This window comes from Sarcophilus harrisii, chromosome 1 (genome assembly GCF_902635505.1).
Source record: "Sarcophilus harrisii chromosome 1, mSarHar1.11, whole genome shotgun sequence".
NCBI lineage: Eukaryota > Metazoa > Chordata > Mammalia > Dasyuromorphia > Dasyuridae > Sarcophilus > Sarcophilus harrisii.
The window spans coordinates 278,245,397-278,267,690 of NC_045426.1; the positions used below are offsets into that span (position 1 = coordinate 278,245,397).

Consider the following 22,294-nt stretch of genomic DNA (forward strand, 5'->3'; position numbering starts at 1 on the left):
TTCAGTGACTTTTTAAAAAAAATTCTACTTTTCTAGGCAAATCTGCTAAATGGAAAAAGATTACAAATAATTTTCAACACATATTCATATGGTCCTATTTATTGTTCTCTGGGTTGTTTGGGGAAATTAGTAATAAAAATAATATAATAATTTTGTTGCTGTATCATTTCTTACTCTCTATGACCCCATCTGAGATTATCTTGACAAAAATACTGGAATAGTTTGCCATTTCCTTCTCCAGCTTGTTTTCTAGATGAGGAAACTAAAGCAAACTGGGTTAAGTAACTTGCCCAAGGTCATATAATTAGTAAGTGTCTGAGACCAGATTAGGACTTTGGAAGATGAGTCTTCCTGTCTCCAGGTCCAGTATTCTATCCACTGTGCTATTAGTAGCCCACATAATATTGTAAAATATACACATATTTATATATAGAATTATACATATATAAAATATAATGTTATGTTATATAACATATACATCTATATATGCATATATTAACATGTCACATATACATGTATAGGTATATATATTAATTAGCTACTATTTATATTATCAACTATGTGCCAGACACTATGCTAAGTGCCTTGTAATTATTATCTCATTTAATCCTCACGAAAATCTTGGGAGCTAGGTGCTTTTATTATTGTCCCCATTTTATAAATGAGGAAAGGCAAGCAAACTGAAGCTAAATAACTAGTCCAAGATCCCAAAGTATATGTGGTCTGAATTTAGGCTTTCTAGACTCTAGGTCCAGGACTCTCTCCACTATATCACTTGTCAGTTTAAAAAAAATAAAAAGAAACATAAACAGGGCATGGTGAAGCAAGTCTGCTGCTGGGGAGGTGGACTGACATTGAAAACAAATCTGATTTTATTTTTTAATGTTTCTTAAACTGAAATCCATGAACTTTTTTTTAATTGAAAAATTCTGAACAAGATGTGGAAAAAGAGGTACCCTGGTGCACCACTGGTAGAGTTGTGAACTGGTTTGATCATTCCAGAGAACATTTAACTAGGCTCAAAGGGCTATAAAATTGTGTATACCCTTTAACCTAGCAATATCGTCACTGTAACTATGTAACTGTGTGACCCAAAGAGATCAAAGAAAAATATTTATAGCAGTTCTTTTTTTGTGCTGGCAAACAGTTGGATGTGGAGGAATACTCTTCAACTGGGGAATGACTGAACAAATTGTTGTATATGGTTGTAATAGAAATACTATTGTGATATAAGAAATGATAAGGGGGATGGATTCAGAAAAACCTAGGAAGTCTTCTATGAACTGATAGAAAATGAAATGAGCAGAACTGGCAGAACAATGTATACAGTAACAATAAAATTGTGACAATGATCAACTATGAAAGATTTGGCTACTCTGATCAATACAATAATCCAAGACAATTTCTAAGAACTCATGATGAAAAACGCTATTGACCTGCACAGAGAAAACTAATGAGTTCATGAGTGTAGATTGAAACTTTTTTTCCCTCCATTTTTCTAAGGTTTGGTTTTTGTTGTTGCTGTTGTTTGTTTGTTTTGCCATGTGGCTAAATAGAAATATGTTTTACGTGACTTTATATGTATAGTAGGGTTTTTTTTCCCTTTTATAGGGGAAAAAGCTGCAGGAAGGAAGGGAATTTGGAAATGAAAATTTTTTAATGAATGTTAGAAAAAAAATTTTAATTAAAAAAAGATTTTGAGAACTGGTTGGGCATGGAGGCAGACATCTGTAATGTCTGCTACAGGGAATACTAGGACTGGTGGATCATTTGAGCTTGGGATTTTTAGGTGTAATGGATATAAATTTGATCAGGTATTCACACAAGGTAGAGCATTGATATGAGTCCTGGAAAGCAGGGGACCACAAGGTTGCTTAAGGCAGGATGAACCAGTTCAGATTAAAAACTAGGAAGGCTTAAGCTTCTGAACCAATCAGCAGTGGGAGTGGACTCATTAGTGGCTACTGAATTTATAGTCTGGGCAAATAAGAAGAACCACTTGCATTAAAAAAAAAAAAAAAAAAAAAAGAGAGCTTTTAAATTCTGTATTTCATCCATTTAAAAAACCATTCTGAGAAAGACTCCATGGGCTTTACTAAACACCAGGGAAGTATATGACACACTATAGGTTAATAACAGAAGGCTATCCTTTCCTTTTCATAGTACCTTCAACAACTTTCTGCTTTCCTAGTAAGAATAAGATAAAGTCTGTTTCAACAGATCTATTATCCTGAAAGCTGTTGGTGATAGAGCCAACGTTGTCGTTGTCCATGTCGCCAGCTACTTCCAGGTCCTGAAGCTGGTAATATACTAGGGAAAGTGCGCTTGCCATCCTGGCTTGGCTTCCATCTGTTCATTTCTGAGGATGTCTCTGGGTCCTTTCCAACCCCAACTCCTCCAAACCCATACAGTTACTGTTGGTAATTATTAAGATTCTTAGCTTCATATGGTAAACATTTCAGCATTTCTGTTATTCAGTGATATCTTTGTACCATCACAACTACTACCTTTTTGTAATGTTCTAGAATGCTTTCTAACTCTCCTCTATTATTTTACCTCAGGCATTAAGTTTTTAACAACTTAACTTTTAATAAGCTTATTTTGGAGCACATTTTTGATAATATATTGTTGCATACACTTCTAAAATTTTTTATAGTTGTCCCTTTCTTCAAAATATTCTGTGGAAAAAACTCTCCCCAAACTTTTTAAAATAGTCTAATTTGTGCTAGATAATTCATTCCTTTTTTGATGGCAAAATTAATGCACTTGGTGGAGGAAAAAGTATGGGCAGAGTTTCAGATAGTAATGGATTTTTATTTTGATCTTTTTCCCTCTAGGAGAGAAGCTGTTGATCCTGTAACATGGAGGATTGCCTTCATACCTCATCAGAAAATCTTTCAAAACTGGTCAGCTGGGCCCATAGTCATGGGACCATTTGTAGCCTCATTCCAAATCTGAAACATTTGCTTTCTGAAGGTTCCCATGGCAACCTGACAGCAATGTGGGGCTGCAGTGCTGGCCATGCCTATCATTGGCCCCTGACTGCCACTTGTAGAGCTGGATCCCAGGAAAGGGTCTGTTTCCAGGACAACAGGAGTTTCAATTCTGATAGTCCCAGTATCATTGGTGTACCTTCCGAGACACAGACCAGTCCTGTAGAAAGATACCCTGGGAGGCCAGTGAAAACTAAGCTGGATTGTAACAGAACTAGAGACTCTTGTGATTTCTCTTACTGTAGTGAGCCATCAGAATTGGATGAAGTTGTGGAAGAATATGAAGATGAAGCAACTCTTTTTGACATGGTTTGTGAGTCTTCTGTGACAGATGAGGACAGTGACTTTGAACACCAGACCCAAAGATCTCAAAACATTACTCGGAAAAGACCTGGAATTTGTCCATCTTCAGTTCTTTCAAGTACCCAGTCACAGGTCATTGATGAAAGCAGCAGTGATGTCATTGTCAAGAAAATCAAGCAAGAGATTCCTGAAGATTATTATATTGTGGCAAATGCTGAATTAACAGGTGGAGTGGATGGCCCCACACTCTCATTAACCCAGATGGCAAAGCCTAAAACCCAAGCTCATGCCGGTCCCTCTTATGTTGGACCCGCCAAACCAACTCCACATTTGACCCCAGCACTCAGCACAGAACTGGATCTACAAAGCGTCTCTGCCTCTCCACCCATAATCTCAAGACAGACAGTCCAGAAGCCCATCAAGGTATCCCTGGCTTCACCTAATCGAGGACATTCTGGTACCCATGGGACCAGCCAACAGGTGGCAATTCAGATGCCTGTGAGCACATCCAATTCCAACAAACAGATTAGCATTCCTCTATCTGCTCTGCAGATCCCAGGACAAGAAGAACAAGTGGCTTCTGAGGAGCTACTACCACCTCTACCCAATCAGGTCCCATCCTGTGAAGTAGCCCTATCACCCCCGCTTAGCACAGAGCCAGAAGTGAGCTCTAGCCAGCAGCAGCCCATGGCCCTTCCTACCATCACAACTGAGGCCACAGCACAAACAGTACCAGGTATGAAATCTCCAATATCCCACGTACACAGAACATTCTGTACAATTTTCATATGGCATTTTACAGATAAGGCAGCATGGCATAGTGAAGAGAGCACCAAATTAGGAGACAGCATCTTGATTCGAATTCTAACTCTGGGCCTAAATGAGCTGTGTGCCCTTGGGCAAATTAGTGAACTTCTTTGGAACTCAGTTTCTTCATTTTTAATATGAGGAAGTTAGATTAAAGCAGAAGCTCTTAATTTTCTTTATATCATGCACCTTTTAGGCATCCTGGTAAAATCTATGAACCCCTTCTCAGAATAATGTTATATGGTTGGTTTTATTTTTAAATTCATAATTGAAGGAAATATAAAGTTTTCAGTTAGAATTTAGTAAAAGTAAAGTCATATCTATGTATATATGTATATATACACAATATACCATATAAATATATACACACATACATATATATATATAATATATTTAATAATATTGTTATTGTTATTTGTCCTTCATTCTTGAATAGCATCATGACATCAGGTAGGTGAGACCATGACATGCAAGTGAATTGGATTTAAGTGAGGGAGGCCTGTGCAAGGTCATCTGCCTCACTTTCCCCTTCAGAGCCATCTGGATTCAGTAGCCAGATATAGGTAAAGGCTGGAGATAACCCTAGATGAAATGGGAGACCAACTTGGCTTTTTTAAGCTAAGGTCTTCAACAGATCTCAGTTTGACTGAGGCCACAACCATTCAGTGATTTAAACTAGGTAAGAATTGAGGCAAAGAATCTCCTCTTTCATCTAGTCCAAAAAAAAAAAAAAAAAAAACCAAACAAAACGAAATAAATAAGTAAATCTAGGGGGAGAAAACCCTTAGGGTTTCTAGCCAAAGTTTCCTTCCTTCCTTCCTTCTTTCCTTCCTTCCTTCCTTCCTTCCTTCCTTCCTTCCTTCCTTCCTTCATTCCTTCCCTCCCTCCTTCCTTACCTCTTTCCTTCCTTCCCTCCTTCCTTCCCTCCCTCCTTCCCTCCTTCCTTCCCTCCTTCCTTTCCTCCCTCCTTTCTTCCCTCCCTCTTTCCGTCCTTCCTTCCCTTCCTTCTTCCTTCTTTACCCTTCTTCCTTCCCTCCTTCTTTCCTTCCTCCCTTCCTCCCTCCCTCCCTATAGGGTATCATACCCTTACCTAGAGATGATCTCAAAAGCACTTTCTTTTCCTCCCAAGATATCTTGGGATTTACTGGCTATATTTCTTCCTTAAGAACCAGATCTTAAACCAAACCAATCTGGTTCTAATTGGCCACCAATAGATCCTAAGCCAAGCCCATTTAATAACAATAATGTAAGTTTCCCCATCCAAGGTTCATAGATCCCCTAAAATCTATTCAGGAATTCCTTTAGTAAGATGGATTTCAGGTTAAGGACCCTTGAACTAGAAAATCCTTAAGGATCCTTGCAACTCTAAATTCCATGAATCCTGATCGTCAATGTTTCTGAAGTATTGTAGTCTAGTTGGAACTAGAGTTCAGGTCATAATTACTTTCAGATTGGTATTATAAATAAATATATGACAAGTAGGTGAAAAGTGTGCAAGATTCCAATCCAAATATAGAACATAAATCAGTCAATGTACAATGTATGCACTTTGATCAGGTTTTTAAACTTCAAAAGCACCAACTTCTAAGGAGCCCCACAGAGACATTTCCAGGGATCTGTAAACTTGGCTGGAAAAAAAAATTACATCTTTATTTCAATAATTGGTTTCCTTGGCAATCCTGTGCATTTTATTTTATGCATCAAAATAAAATATTTATGTATTAAAATGAAACATTATTTAAAACCATTCTGATAAGGGGTCCTTAGCCTTTATCCAACTTTCTGAGGGGGCCCTTGAGAAAACAGTTTAAAAATTCCTAAGATAGAGGAATCACTGAGATGTACCACAAACTGTGTGCATTGCTTAGCAAGGCTTATGCTGTTCAGCAACATAGGTGGATCTGACATTAAATTAGGATTTCATGTAGAAAAGTTGTCTTTTAATATGTTTTAATTTTTTTATGACAAAGTTCTTTAAGAAAGGGCTCTTAATTAGTGTTTGAAGCCTGATTAATGCTTGAATGTTCTGAGGATAGGCTTAAGAGACATGTTCTTAGATAATTTTCCCTTGTTCAAAGCAACTTATAATTTCCATATTTTTATCAAGATATGTGATCCTTGTTTATAGTTTGTATTTTTTAAAAAGTTTCTTATAGAAATTGTGACATGATTTTTGGAGATTCTACAAATTTATATCAACTTTTTTCTGGGTTGATTTTAGGGTGTCACTACTTGGAAGTAGCAATGGGACAATGACTTGATAACTCGCAATCTTTTTCAATGTTTTGATTTTAATATTCACTATTTATTAGATGCCAACTTTTTTCTATATCCCATTTCATTCCTGCTTTGTTTAAACTTGTTATCTAAATTCACTACACATGCTTGATACTCAACTTTTATATAAAAGAGAAGGCTACAGATAAAGATGGAAAAGTGATTCCAAGTGCCAATGGCAGAAATGCATGACATTTTTCTCATTTATTTTGGTCCCACTTAGTGGCAACAAGTCAGATAGAGCTCCTGGAATTAATGAATGAATTCAGGCATCTTGAATTCAATAGTCAGCCAGAGATACCCATACCTTTCCCTAGGGATGGTTTGTTCATCCCTGTGTAGCTGCTAAGATATTTGTTCTAGCTATAGACCAAACTGTGAATTCATTCCTCTAAGAAAACCTTCATCTGAAAATTTCTGTACCACATTTGTGATGTTTCATCATGTGTCCCTTTAAAAGAGAGGGAACAACATTTTTTGGATAACAAGTCAGTCTTGGAGCCAGGATGAACTGAGTTCAATTCCTGTCCTGGTGTCATTGGCTGTATGACTTCATTAAGTAACTTATCTCAGTGTTTCAGGCAACTCTATATAAATTTCAGAGATCGGTGAATGGGCTTTATAACATGGAACTTCTTTATCCAGAATTTCCCTTTACAAAAAAGACACAGGTGCATTTGAACTTTTAAAATGCTCATATTTCAATTCAGAGTTATAAATTAATAGTAATTCGTTCTTGCTAGCTCTTTAAGGTGAAGCAAAACTTGACTTTTGGCCACTTATGAATTGGCTGTTCAGAGAAAAACTGCTTTCCTTAAAATGGCTTTGCTCCTTTTTTTTTTTTTTTTTTTTTTTTAAAGGACTAAGGACTAAGGCAGGATACAGGTTTAGAAAAAAAAGTATAATTTTAGAGATTTAAATGTATAAAATTCCCTACACTCCCACGTAATTGATATTTCTGAGTTTAATTAAGGAATTTTTTAAAAAATAGTTTAGTCTGTTCCATGGATAGTTCTTTTTTTTTAAGTACTGGGCCACTTGACCAAATTTACATTTAAGAGTTTACAATATCACTTAGTAGTGATACCTAAAACACAAATAGTATTTCATCAGAGGACATAAGAACATACTTATGCCCTAAAATTATATATCTATAGCTATATTTTTACACAACTTAAATATATTGTCTTGGTGTAGACTATATTTTGATTTCATATGTTTTCATCCACTTCTGCCCTATACCCCTACCTACTCCTAACCTACCTCCATGAATGTTCAATAGTGTAGAGAGAGAGGCAGCCTTGATTTAAGAAAAGTGTCTGTGATACTTTACTGTCTTTGTGACTTTGGGCTAGTCACTGAAATTCCTGGTGCAGCTCTCCAAGATTATGTTGCAAGACTCATGCTGGTTGATTAAATCACAAATCTGGACATTCTCCCTACATTACTATATCAAACACCACCACCACCCATTTAGTTCCTCTTTATAACAGAGAAATAAAGAGTGATTATTCCAAAATGTTCTTTCAACAGCATTCATTCTAAAGATTTCAGTGGTTTTTGGTTTAGTTTCATAAGAAAGCTTTTGATTTGAATATACAAGGAAAAGAAGAAAAGGAGGAAGGTTTGCAGTAAGATTCTCTTTTGAATTTCATTTGATGTTATGAACCACTATTTTAAAAAAAAAAGATCTTGTTCTACTGAAATGTCTTTTTTATTAGAAAAGTGTTTTTGAGTTCCTAGGCACCCTTGAGACAGATAATGTCTCAGTGGCATTTGGGGGGCAATTTCCTATTAAATCTTGATCTTTAAATGATGAAATGATTTCTGATACTTATAATAATATTTATTTATAGTCTCTAATCTTTATTCTCAACATGAACCAAAAGCATTTGAAATTAGAGTAGGTCCAAATGCATCTGAAATCTGTGTATAGATTAACCTTGAGTAATTAACATAAGCAGATAACACTGCCTATGCCATAAGCAAAAAGGAATTCAGGGATGCTCCAAAAGAATCAGCCAATCACTGAATTAGATATGCTTATCATGGGATGCTGTATAAGTTTGAACATTTGCCAGGTCATTGCAGAAATGGCTGTATATCATTATGGTAAGTGGTATCTATGTATTTATAAAAATAAATAATTAGACTGAACCAGATGATCTTGTGCAGGGTCCCTTCCAGCTCTGACATTCTGTGATTCTGTGGTGATTACAGAGCCATTCAGAAAGAAAGATAAATTACTGGTCTTTGTTATTTGTAATACCATTTAAATGATATATTCTAAGTAGTAATCATCTTAATATGCCAACAAAAATGTACACAAAAGATTAAAAATGATCAGAACCAGTTTTGAGGAAAAGTAGCCTTTTCCCCCCCCCAGCAATCTTCATTAGCCAAACCTAAGCAAACAGAAAGTGTTATTGAAAGAATTAATACATAGTTACCAGTGATTAAAATTATTTCAATTCTGTCAAAATTTTACAAATGTTATCAGTTTTCATTTTATTCTGTATTTTAATTCTAATTTTATTTGTATTTTTTATTTTAATGTGTTTGATAATTCTGTCAGATTCTACAATATCTCAGGATTTTAATTTGAGGCATTTGTTACATGGTATTTAAATTATCTGCCCTAAGTTGGTTGTTAAAATTTTGTGTGTGTATGTATGTGGGAAGGTGGGTAGGACTATCTGTATGTAAGTGTGTATGCCCCTTTAACACATTCATATACACAATTCTGGCTTTTATACATGGCTCACTTTCATTAATCCATTCCTTTCCCAAGGGTTACATATTGGCAAGCAGTCAATTTTTATAATTGCTTCTGATATTTGTAACTTATAAATTGCTTTTGCACATATGCACCTGGAGGCTATAGCTACTAGCTACCCCCTTAAACAAAAAAAAAAGACATATTTTGGGTGAGGGATGATAAATTTGTGCATAAAATGTTTCATTACTAGGACAGTATTACCAAAAAAAAAAAATCAAATGTATGTTAACTCTGAGCTCAAAAAGATATTTTTGGAATACTTAATAAGTTAACATTTGCTTGTCCCTCATGTGCCTTAAATATTTTCTAGGACTCTTTAATATTTAAATAAAATATTTATGGTTTGCTACATGAACAGATAGAACCAATTGTTTGTATCATTCAGAGAATTCACATTGTGACACATTCCAGTTACTCGGTGATCAGATTTCATTAATTAATCTTTTTTTTTTTTCCCCAAAGAAGGGCCTTCCCCACAAGGTCTGCCCTTAGTATAGGAGAAAATAAAATGATTTAGAAATCAGATTTAGGTCTGATACTCTGTGATGGGAGAAGTAACACGCTGATTGGTCTCTCCATTCCACTCTGTCCTCCTCTCAGTTGTAAAAGTGATGTAGCTAAAATACAATTCTGACCATGTCATTCATTTGAGCTCAATAAACTCCATTAGCTTCCTATAGCCTCTGGGATCAAAATTAATTCCTCTATTTGGCATTCTAAGCCCTACTGACTCAGGCATTTTCGCTGTGTCCCACACTTGGAATGCCCTCCCTCATCATCTCCATTCGCTTACTTCTTCCAGCCCAGCTAAAATCTTTCCTTTTATAGAAAGTCTTTCCTGATCTTTCTTAATTATTGTCTTTGTTGATTATTTCTCATTTATTCTGTGTATTATTTGATCCTCAAGTTATCTATCCACAGCTACTCAGTACAACAGATAGAGCACTGAGCTTAGAATCAAGAAGGCTTATCTTTCTGAGTTCAAACCCGGTCTCAGACACTAGCTATGTGATCCTGGGTAGGTCACTTAGTTTCTCATCTGTAAAATGAGCTCAAGAAAGAAATGGCAAACCATTTCTATATCTTTGCCAAGAAAACCCCAAATGGGGTGACAAAAAGTCAAACATGATTTAACAACAACAAAACAAATAGCTTGACTTAAAGCAGAAATTATCTTTAATCTTCTTTATATCCCTATCAATTAGTACAATTTTTGACACTTACTAGGCACTTACTATTTATTGATGGACTGAGTGACATGTTTTTCATTCTACTCAAAAGAAAAAAAAACCTAGAATCAGGCTTTCATTTTTTTCCCTATATGTAGCTATTACCTTCTATCTTTCTTCACTAAGGTCCAATAAAACATATGTAGAAATCTCAGGAAGAGAAATAAATCTAAAAACAGAGAGACTGTTTTTTTCTCTCTGATACTACAATGGAGTGATAGGCAAAGTGTCATCATAGCCAGAGGGATAACTTTGGTTTCAGGAAAGCCTAGAGTCAAGTCTGATCTCTGAAACACACCAATTTTGCAAACCTAAGCAAGTTATTTATCATTTTCTATGAAAATGCTGATAAGTTTCAGAACTGGTACTTATAAAGAGTAAAGAGAGATCTTCATTAAAAATTCCCTGTATCAATGACATCACAAGTTTGATTAAAAATATAAAATAAAACAAAAATATCCATAGTGGAAATACTCTCCTATAGGAATAAAAATAGCAAGTAAAACTTGAACTAAATTCATCATATATCTTCTTTACCTGATTCCCCTTAACACTTTAAACAGTAAGCAATAGATCCGACTTCTACCCATTTATATTGAAGAAAAGCATCATGGAGAACAAAGAATACTGATGTTGGAGTCAGAAGGCCTAAGTTCAAATCTCACTCAATAATTTTATGGCTATACAAAGAACCCTTTTCCTCATGTATAAAGTGGGAATAATGATAATAATAGCTTTTTATTTTCAAATATGTGCAAAAATAGCTTTTAACATTCACCTTTGCAAAATCTTGTGCTCCCTTCCTTTCTCCTCCCCCCTCCCCAGACAGCAAGTAATCCAATATGTGTTAAACATGTGCAATTCTTCTATACATATTTCCACGTTTATACTGCACAAGAAAAATCAGATCAGAAATGGGGGGATGAGAGAGGGAGGAAAAAGCAAACAACAAAAAAGTGAAAATACCATGTTGTGATCCACATTTGGTCCCCACAGTCCTTTTTCTGTGTGCATTTGGCTCCTTCCATAACAAGTCTATTGGAATTGGACTGAATCACCTCATTGTTAAAAAGATCCAAGTCCATCAGAATTGATCATCACACAATCTTGTTTCTGTGTACAATGTTCTCTTGCTTACACTCACTTCACTTGGTATCAGTTCATGTAAATCTAGGCCTTTATGAAATCATTCTGCTGATCCTTTCTTATAGAACAATTTTAGGGAATAATAATAATAATACATATAGTAGTTGGTTTCACAGAATTGTGAGAATCAAAAAGCACTCTGTGAATCTTTCTAAACTGCTATATAAATTCTGGAAGCAAGTTTCTTAGTCCAGTCTCTATTTTTTACTGCTCTTTCTTGACCCATAAAACAGAGAGTGAAGAAATGAAAGAGTTTATCTATAACAGAGAATGATTTCTATATCTCTCATCAGTCACACTACTAAATCATTTGGATATTTTTCTGGAATTTTTTTCATAGAAATTTCTATGACATTTATCTTGTTCTGTTCTATTGAAGAGCCTGAGGCCAATAACAGGCTATGTTACATCTATCATATAGGGACCATACTGACTGACTTTGGGAGAGGTGCAGAATTACATTAGCTACAGAAATTATTGTATTATTGTGATAATCCTGTTTTTTTTGTTTTTTGTTTTTTTTTTGAGTTCAGGAAAGAGCTAGCAATGCACCCTTCTGGGAATTAAGTGGAAAAGAACTTTTCCTTATTGTGTTGGTTATTTCCTAATGCCCAGGGCGCTTTTATAAGTACTAATAAATATTATTGTGTATTACTATTGCTTGTCATCAGATGCCTCAGTGAGAGTAGAGGAAAAAGGAAAAAACAGAAAGTTTAGATTCTGCTTTTTATTTAGCTCCAAAATTGAATCTGCCACTAAATCAAGATTATTTAAGATAATTAGAAAAGTTTATCTTGGGATACCCAAACCCATAAGCAAAATAATCAAATTAAATCCTGATTGATATTTATTAAAAATTTTTATTTGAATTCATATCTGTTACTTTAATATAAGCACACATCATCACTATGCTGCAAAGATGGATTTATCATCGTTGTAGAGCTAGAAGAGGCCTCAAAAGCTATCTAGCACAACTTCATCATTTTACAGATAAGGAAACTGAGATCCAGTGAAGAAATGTTGTGCAAGTAATAAGCACCAGAAGTGAAATCTAAACTTAGGTCCTCCGGCTTTTCACAGACGTCATTGACATAGTAGATAATTAATAAATGCTAGTTGATTGATTTCATTGATATGCAGACACTGGTGCCTGTTGCCTCTTCCTCATCCTCTGATAAATTGATCTTTAGGAGTTACTATAATGTAAAAATGAAATTTACTTGTAGCTAATGTGTTTTTGCACCTCCCTTAGTTGTGTTGATTCTGATATGAAAAATGCATGTAGACTGTCATTGACCCCAGACTCTTCAATAGAACAGAACAAGATAACTGTCATAAAAAGAAATTTCTATGAAAAAAAAAAGTCTAGGAAAAATATCTGAATGATTCAGTAGTATGGCTAATGAGAGTTTTAGAATCATTACCTACCATGAAATAAACTCTTTCATTTCTTTTATCCTTTCCCTGTTTGTTGTTTCATGGTTCAAGAAAGGAGCTGTGAACAAAGGCAGAGGTTGGAATGACTAAGATATTTGCTTCCAGAACCCACAAAGGTCATTTCTCTCCAGAAAATGACTTATCTGTTTTGTGTTAAACAAATGTCTTAATTATTGATGAATGCTTCCCCCCCCCCCTTCTTTTTCCTGTGAAAACTAACTGTCCATAATCCAAAGTCTAAAACTTACTTCAATATACTTTTTAAATGGAGGCTAGACTATCATTCAGAGTATGGTATAGCACAAAGAAAACTATAGTAGAAAGGAGAGACTTGCTGTTAGCAATTCCTCACTTATGTAATTTTTGGCAATTAAAAACCTTTTTGGTTTTCATTTCAACCTATTCTGTCTAAAATAGAGATGATAATATCTTGCCTTCCTAAATAAACTAAATCAAACTAAATGACATTTTAAAGGTTCTTTTTAGATCTGAAACTATAACTTGTAGAATTTGTATGATTTTCTTATATAAGAAAATCAGTATTTGGAATTTTAAGGGATACTATAATCTTACAGGGGATGAACATAAGGATAGGGCATCTTAAGTCATAGGAAATTCCAAGATGAGGAACTTCCCTCCACACAATGCAATGCAAATTGACATCTTCTTAAACTAGACAGCATAGAAATGTTAAACACAAGACAGTGCCCCATACCAGATTAAAATGTATTTAGGAAACAAATGTATAACTTAATTAATAAAAAGAACTATAAATGTATAATTTTCTAAGTCAGTATGTGGTCTATTTGTTGTTGGGTTTTAGTTGAGTTGTGTCCAACTCTCTGTGACTCCTTTTGGCAAAGATATTGAAGAGATTTGTCACTTCCTTCTGCAGCTCATATTATAAGTGAAGAACTAAGGCAAACAATTAGGTGACTTGTCCAGGATCACATAGCTAGTAAATGTCTGGGATAGGATTTGAATTCAGGTCCTCCACCTCACTGCATCAATGTAGTCTATATGAATCTTTATATATAATTTAGTAGCTCATTTCTATTTCAGTCTGACACTACTGCATGCTTCTAGAGTTATATAAGGCGTTGAGGGGACAAGTGAACAAATAAACAAACCACTCTGTCAGGTGACTTGAGTCTCTCATATTATGAAGTCAATGAATTTGGAATACACTGGTAATTTATTCAGTATCACAGTTTATTTGTACTTTACTCCATATCAGAACTAAACTAACATGAACCTTGTTATATTTTTAATTGAATTTTAAAAAATTTTAATATTAATAAATTTGTGCAAACCTTTCTTTCATAATAAAATCATTATTGTTGACTGGATTTTTGGAAATCATGTTACTAAATCAATCATTACCTACAGGACTAGGGCAGAGAAGCAAATACAGATTGAAGTTTCCCAGTTTTTTTCTAGCATTAGCACAATTTCACTTTATCAATCTTAGCCTCTAGAGTTCAATTGGAAACTTTTTCTGTTGACTGAGTATCCTTACTTAGAATGCTATCTGCAAATATCAGTATTATTTTGATTTGTTACAAGTCATTGGTGGTGAAATCTTTTTCTGCATTCTATTTTTTTATTATTACTTATTTTAAACATTTTTTTTAAAAAATGAGTTCAAATTCTCTCTCCCTCTAGATGTGAAATCATTCAAAACATATTTTCATATTAGCCATGCTTGCAAAAAAAGAAAGTGAAAAAAATTATACTACAATCTGTATTCAAAGCTCATCAGATCTCTCATCTGCAGATAGCATTTTTTTATCGAGTCCTTTGGAATTGTCTTAGATTCTGATATTGATCTGAGTAACTAAATCTTTCACAGCTGATGTCTTTGTATTGGTAAATTTAACTGTCTTTTGTTTGAACTCTTACCTATTCCTTAGACATTGGATGGTATGGTGTCAGACTAACTGAGACCTGAGAAAGACCTCAATTTAGAAAAACCAAAGTCACTCACTGCATCCTGGGCCATTGCCAGTTGTGTTGACTTTTGTCTTGCCTTCCCACTGAACTTCGATGACTCTAGAGGGGAGAGTGAGATTGACAGTTTTGTGTAGTTCTGCCTCATTTATTTCCATTCCATGTGCAAGAAGGATACCACCCTTGTGATGTTATTGATCCTCTTCAAGAAAGAACTAACAATAACAACAATATTACTGCTACTGTGTACAATGATCTGCTTTTACTCACTTCCCTCAGATACAGAAGTTTTATGAAATGCAGTCAGTCAACAAACATTTGCTTAGCACTTACTATCGTGCCATACATTGTGCCCCAAGCACTGACAGATATAAAGAAAAAAAGTCAGTTCCTTTCCTTGGGTTTACATTGTTATTGGAAGACAGTTCTTCAAAAGAAAACTGAAAAGAGGAAGGAGAAAAGGAAAGAGATGTCCAGTTCTTGGATTTGATAGAGAAGATGAGGGGAAGACAGCCTAGAACAAAGTGAAGGAAGGGCTGGTCTGGAGCCTTCCTTTACTGAAGATTCTGAGAGGAGACATCTAATCAGAGGGATGTGCTCCAAGAGCAGAAGGTACTTCCAAGAACTGTGAATTCCGAGCTGAAGTGATCTTCCTAGATGAAGAGGTTTCCTGGGGCACGTTAGAGTGTATCCTGGTGGGAAATGCCATGTGGATATGCACTAATCTAGAAGTGCACCAACTTGAATTTACTAACAAATTTAGTCAACTTCAAAATTTAATACTTATGGCATACATGAGCTAGACATTTCCATGAACATGGGCATTTTGGAGAGAGAAATCCATAATTAAATTGGTATGAGTACTTCACCTCCAGCCAGTACAACACTTGCGTGTTTTAATATATGGTCTTCAAGAGCTACTATTGCCACAAATAATTCATTATCTGGTGGTCAGTCTTCTTCAAAGGAGCTTTGCCGAACTGAGCTAGTTGGGTCCAAGAATTGCAGCCATTTAGTCTTTTGCCAGACCCATTCTAAAAACCTTTCCAGGTTGGCAAGTGTTTATAGATAAAATGGAGAGAACAACATTCATAAGGACCATAACAATGCCAAGAATAACACTAAAAGATAGAAGAATTTAAATTAACACAATGACCAATACTGACGTCAGAAGACTAATGATGGAACATAAATCCCTTTGCTTGAAAGAGAGGTAACATAAGTTTGGAATGTTACTAGAAGACATGGACAATGTGTCAGGTTTTTGGGATTTTTTTTATTATTATAAAAGAGGGATTCTGGTTGGACATCTGTTATGAGAAATGAGAAACATGAGAAATGTTATTGAGAAATTGAGAATTTTAAAAATTAAAACTTTAAAAAAAAAAAGAACTGCTAAAACTTATGCTGGATTGCTTTGCCCTCTGAGAGCAAATGATTATTTTCGTGCCTTTGTAAAGCATCAGAGGAAGATTTTATTGGAAGTTTTCACACACACACACACACACACACACACACACTCCAAACAAAAAAAAAAAATGATGGGAATTTTTGGAAAATATACTGTCACTAGTTCAGATCTTAGGAGTAAATATCTAGTCTCTATTCCAGAGCTGGTTTCTTTATGGCCTGAAATAATGAATTACCTATGGAAAAACTGACATGGTTCATTGCACATGATGAGGCTATTGTTTGTCTATATTCCCAGAACTGCTACTGCTGGTTGGTACTCTCTTCAGGCATTCTGACTTTGCTCTCCTGGGATAGCTGTTGGTCAGCCAACAAGCATTTACTAAACACCTACTATGTCCCAGTCATTTTGCTAAGCTCATTAAGCAAATGATGATTGTGTTGTTTTTATTCATATTTTTCAGGACTTAAATGATCAATATAGTATTGAAGAACAAGAATTGGTTCTGAAGCCCAAGGACCTTGATTCAAATCTCTACCTCTAATATTTAATATCTTTGCAACCTTAGGCAAATCACTTTCCCTTCCTGGGGTCAGTTTCCTCATTTGTAAAATGAGGACATTGGGTTAAATGGCCCCTGAGCTCTGTTCCAACTTATATTCTATACTGTGATCAAACTATTGAGGACTCAGCTGGTTTGTTCCCAACATATATTTTCTGCATTTAAGCCTCTCATCTACCACCAAGTAATTGATTGTGCCTGGATTGTTAAGGTCTGTGAGTGCATTAAATCCACACTTATTAAGTCTGGAAAAGGAACAAGTTATGCCTTTATCACATGGAAAGGTTATCATTGATTTTTTAAAATCATCCTTTAAATTGTGAGTATTCATTAGGTTGAGAACAAAGACACAGTCTCATAATGTGCTGATCCTTGCTTAACATCTGGCTCATGGACTTGTCTTTCAGATATACTAAGTGTTTTATAAATACTGAATATATACTTAAGAATTTCAATAAACATTAGGGAGTTTTAATCTTTTTTTGTGCCATAGACCCCTTTGATAGTCTGGTGAAGCCTATGGATCTTTCCAGGGATAATATTTTTAATTTCATTAAATAAAATACATAGTATTACAAAGGAAACCAATTATATTGAAATAACTTTCTATACATTTCTCAATTTATCTCTTGATAGATAAGTCTCTATATAGAATTAACATATATAGAGCATAGGTTATATATATGTATGTTTATAATATATAAAAGTATACATATATATAGCTACAAGTATACATTTATATGTATGTAGACAATATCTACACACACAGGATTTCCAAGGAATGTATGTGTGTGTGCATATATATATGTGTGTGTGTGTATGTATATATACATATACATGACATCCTAAAAGTCATATATATAGTGTGTGTATGTGTGTATGCGTGTGTTGTCCCCAAAGTCTCAGTGCATTTTAAAGCTATTAAAATTGAAAGTACTTGGATCCTAGTTTTAAGATTCTTTATACCAGATCTTTGCTTCACAGAGCAGAAATACTAAAATTTTCAGAGTAATTTGATGTTGTGATAATTTGATAGAAAGTTTTTTCTGAAGGGAGTTATTTCTCTATTTTTGGGGGTCAGCTAAGTGGTACTATAGTGCACAGAGTGCTGGGCCTAGAGTCCTCCAGAAGATTCATCTTCCTTGAGTTCAAATCTGGACTTAGATATTTATTAGCTGTATGACTCTGGGTCATTTAATCCTGTTTGCCTCAGTTTCTTCATCTGTAAAATGAGTTGGAGAAAGAAATAGAAAATTATTTTAGTATCTTTTCCAAGAAAAACCCTTAGATGGGGTCATGAAGAAGTGGGAATGACTGAACAACAGAATTTCTCTGATTTCTTAATAAAAAGCAATATTTTTATGTATAAGAAAAAGTATACAGGAATTTACAAGAGGATATAGTCCCATATGTTTTGTTTTTCTTTAAGTAATGCTAGGTCACATCAAGTGGAGAAAAGAACATTGGACTAATAAGTTCCTGGATAATTGAATGTTTATGAGCAAGTTGGGTTACTCTCTGGTCCTCAATATTCTCATCTGCAAAATGAGAAAGTTAGACTGGAGGAATTCAGCCATTTCTTTCTAGCTCTAAAATCTTGTGAAATCTTAAGTCATTTATCTGGGGCTTCAGATGATAAAATACTTGAATGTTCAAATCATCATGTTTGGACTGTATTTTAGGTCTTCCTAATAACTGTGAAATCTCTTCCTGTTTACCTTTATCCTTGGTAACTCTACATAGTTCTTTTTTCATGGAAAGTTAACAATCCTTCCTATGGACTGTATCTGTACATGTATTTGGGAAGACTTGAAAAACTTGCTAGCCTAACCCTGATGGGTATGTCTCATCAACCAGTATCAGCTTGGGCAAGTCAGGATAATTATTTGAAGTTACTAAACAATTTGGAAGGGACAAGACAATTTTTTTTTGTAAATTAGTGGACATCTATAGGAGGCTAAGACTATGTTTCTATCCAAAGGATACTGGGTTGGCCATTTTGACTTGTTTTAAAGTAAAAGTTATTAAAGATTAGCTAATTTTTTGAAGTATATAACCTGTTATTTATTGGAATTGATCAACTGATTGCATAATTTGGCATCAAATAGACATTAATTAATTTCTTATGAAAAATGAAAAGAAAGAATTTTTCGAATTTTCCAGATTAAAAAAAAAAAGATAAATATTTCCAGAATTTGCCCTTAAGTGCTAAAAAAATCTCAAACTTTGAAAGTAGGTTTCAGGAAATTTTATTTTTTCCCCTCATTTTCAACCAAGAAAGTATAACTTCCTATCCTGAAAATGTGTGTGTGTGTGTGTGTATGTTTGTGTAGATTTCATTTATGTTTGTTAGAGATTGCCACCAAAACCATTTTCACCATAACATATTTTTACAACTAACTACACAAAAATATAAGTCAGAAGCAGGAAATTCAGTTAATTAGAAGGACCTTTTTCCTTTCTGAGATGCTATTTTAATTATTTTTTGAAGAAAGCTATTAAAGAGTTAGCTATGTGTATATGCTTTTTTATCAAATGGTGTTGAGAAAACATTGTTTCCAGAATTGTACTTAGTACTAATTGTTTTTAAAATTTCTGTACTCACTAAAATTTTATTAGAAAAAATAATTACTTTATGGAGCAGTAAAGAATTGACACAGAATCACAAATATCAACATTGATATTGGTAGAGAAGGTCATATATTTTTGAACTTTCACTTTAGTTGACTTGGCTTATTTAGAGTCTTTTAGGTGCCTACTATTGTAGTAGATGCTTTTGATAGAAGAGGGAATGGAATTGTAAATTCCCTCAGATTGCTTTGCAGTTTTATTGAATAACTATATATCCATGAAACCAATCCATGAGCAGAACAAGACACCAAAATTGATATTCCACATGTAGTGTATTGTATCCAGTTAGGTATCTTAGATTTTAGAAAGGACATTAATAAGTAGAGTGTCTGGAGGAGAATGATCCAAATAGGAATAGTGTTCTTGCCATGTGAGTATCCATTAAAGGAATTGAAGGAATGATTAACTTGGAAAAAAGAATACATACATATGAATGCTCTGTTCAGATTTTTTCAGGGCAGTCATACTCTGCTTAGTTGGCTCCAAAAACAGTACTAGGAACAATAGGTAGAAGTTGTAAGATACAAATTTAGGTTCAATATGGGGGGGGGGGGGGGAACCTTCCTCAGGTTTGGAGCTGTCCAAAATTGGAAAGAGCTGCCTCTGTAGGCAGAGAGGGCCTTCTCTCATTGGACATCTTTAAAGAAGGGCAAGATAACTAGTTGTCAGGTATTTTGTAGATGTGATCTTTGTTCACATATTTATGGGTTGGACTGTTAAATCAGGAGTTTTAAACTTTTTTTGTGTCCTGGACAACTTGAGTAGTCTAATGAAGCCTATGGACCCATTCTCATAATGTTTATAAGCCCATAAAATAAAACACATAAAATTACAAAGGAAACCAATTGTATTGAAATGCAGTTATCAAAATATATATTTTTTAAATGACTTCATGGACCACAGATTAAGAACCCCTGGAGTAGATGGATTCTGAAGAGTTTGATTCTTTGTTCCATTATATGATTAAGTGTTTGAATGTACCACACAAACTGAAAATGCTATGGCTGATCAGGAAGTGTGAAGATAAAAGAATTAATTAACTGAAGAATGAATTAAATTAAATGATGAATATAGGGCACACCCAAACTGTGCTTCTGAGCATTGTTCTGTAGCTAAGGGAAGGGAAGACTCATGCATGTAACTTCACATAAATTATCACCATAAATATTAACAAAGCAAATAATTGAGGTGCCTTTAAAATCCTAGGATGTACCAACTTTGCAGCATGAGTCTCAGTGATTGCCTTAGTGGGAATAAGTATGTCTTCTATAAATATTCAGACCCAGAATTTGGAATCTTTTAGTCTCCAGAGTTTTCCTTAGGATTTATGTCAAAGCTCATTAGCTTTTAACACTTTCCTCTATACAGTATCTTTTCTCAAAGATGATTCTGAAATGCAGTCATTTGTTCTCTGTTATTACAATAGAGAAATGTCCTTCTTGTATTTAAAAGTAAAGTACTGTCTATTTTCCTAGTTTGCCCTTATTTATTGCTGCATAACAGTGTTGTTGGTCTCTGTATAAAAGTAGTCTGACTTGTTCTTATTACTACTTCTTCAAGATAGGTTTTGAGCTTATCTTGTGACCTACTTAGAGAAATTAGCATTTGCACACTGGTTATTACTTTCTAGATAGATAATAATGAATATTAACAAGCCTAGCTTCGAGAGGGTAATTTATTAGTATTTGCTGCATCTCTATTTCTTTGTCTCTTATCATGTATTCATTTTTATGCCTCCTCTGTCACACATCCTTTCCAGACTAACCCTGATTAATAATTGCTTTGTTTTATGGCCTCACCTTTCCAGTGTGTGTATTTGAAAATAAAAGGTTACCTACATTTATTGACCCCTGGTGATTAACATATAATCTTATGAGTTTAATAGAAGCTATGACTCCTAAACAAAATTTTGTAGAAGTAATGAATTTCACCCTTGGAACTTTTCATACATAAATTCCATCTGCAATTCCATGGATTGTTCTTAGGTATCATGATGTCTATCTTGAAAAAGATCTAGACTTGTAATTAGAAGGCTAGATTTTGGGCTTCAGTGTACCATAGAACTCTGGAACAAGTCACTCATTCTCTCTTCTCTACCTCTCCCTCACCTTTGGCTTTTGGATCTGTTTCCTCATCTCTAAAAGGAAGGAATTGGATTATTTTCCTGACTCTTTTGGATTATATTGGATAAATTGGATTATTTGTCTCTATTTTTCCTTTACCCTATGATTCTCAGTCATAGATCTTTAGCAAAGTTAAAAAAAAAAAAAAAAAAAGCCCCACCAACAAAATACTTGTTTTTTACTTTGGCATGTTAGTGGATTATATTTTTTTTTATCTCTTACCAAGCTGTAGTTATGACTTAAGATCATAAGATCATAGGTTTATATATAAGGGACCTCAGGGGCCATCTAACCCAGTCTCCTTATTTGCTAAGTGATACTGACTGACCCTGAGGTTAAGTGATTTGTATTGAAGATAAAGCTAAGGTCGTAGGTAATAAACTGCTAGAACTGTCAGAGCATACCATACATATTTTTGGAATACAGGGAAAGAGAGGCATCACATATTATATCCCCATGGAAATAGTAGGGGATCTGAACCCAATCTAATTAAAGTTATTTCAAGTTTTTCAAATTAGGTGGAATTCACATATAAGGCTCTATTGACAACAAATGAATTTATAGGTTATTTTGATTTTTTAAAAATTTGATATGTTAGCTAGATGGACTAATATAAAACATCTAACTTTAAAACTTTCTCTAGGAA

The 22,294-nt window shown here is 34.4% G+C and overlaps 1 protein-coding gene across 2 annotated transcripts in view; it reads left to right on the forward strand.

The window, feature by feature from the left end:
• KIAA1958 (KIAA1958 ortholog) overlaps positions 1 to 22,294 on the forward strand; it is a 219,045-nt gene that overhangs the window by 129,335 nt on the left and 67,416 nt on the right. For both annotated transcript variants that reach the window (XM_031942980.1, XM_031942977.1), the window contains exon 3: positions 2,838 to 4,032. In XM_031942980.1, the coding sequence (XP_031798840.1) occupies positions 2,862 to 4,032 (1,171 nt within the window). In that variant the 5' untranslated portion in view covers positions 2,838 to 2,861. The remainder of the gene's footprint in view (positions 1 to 2,837; positions 4,033 to 22,294) is intronic.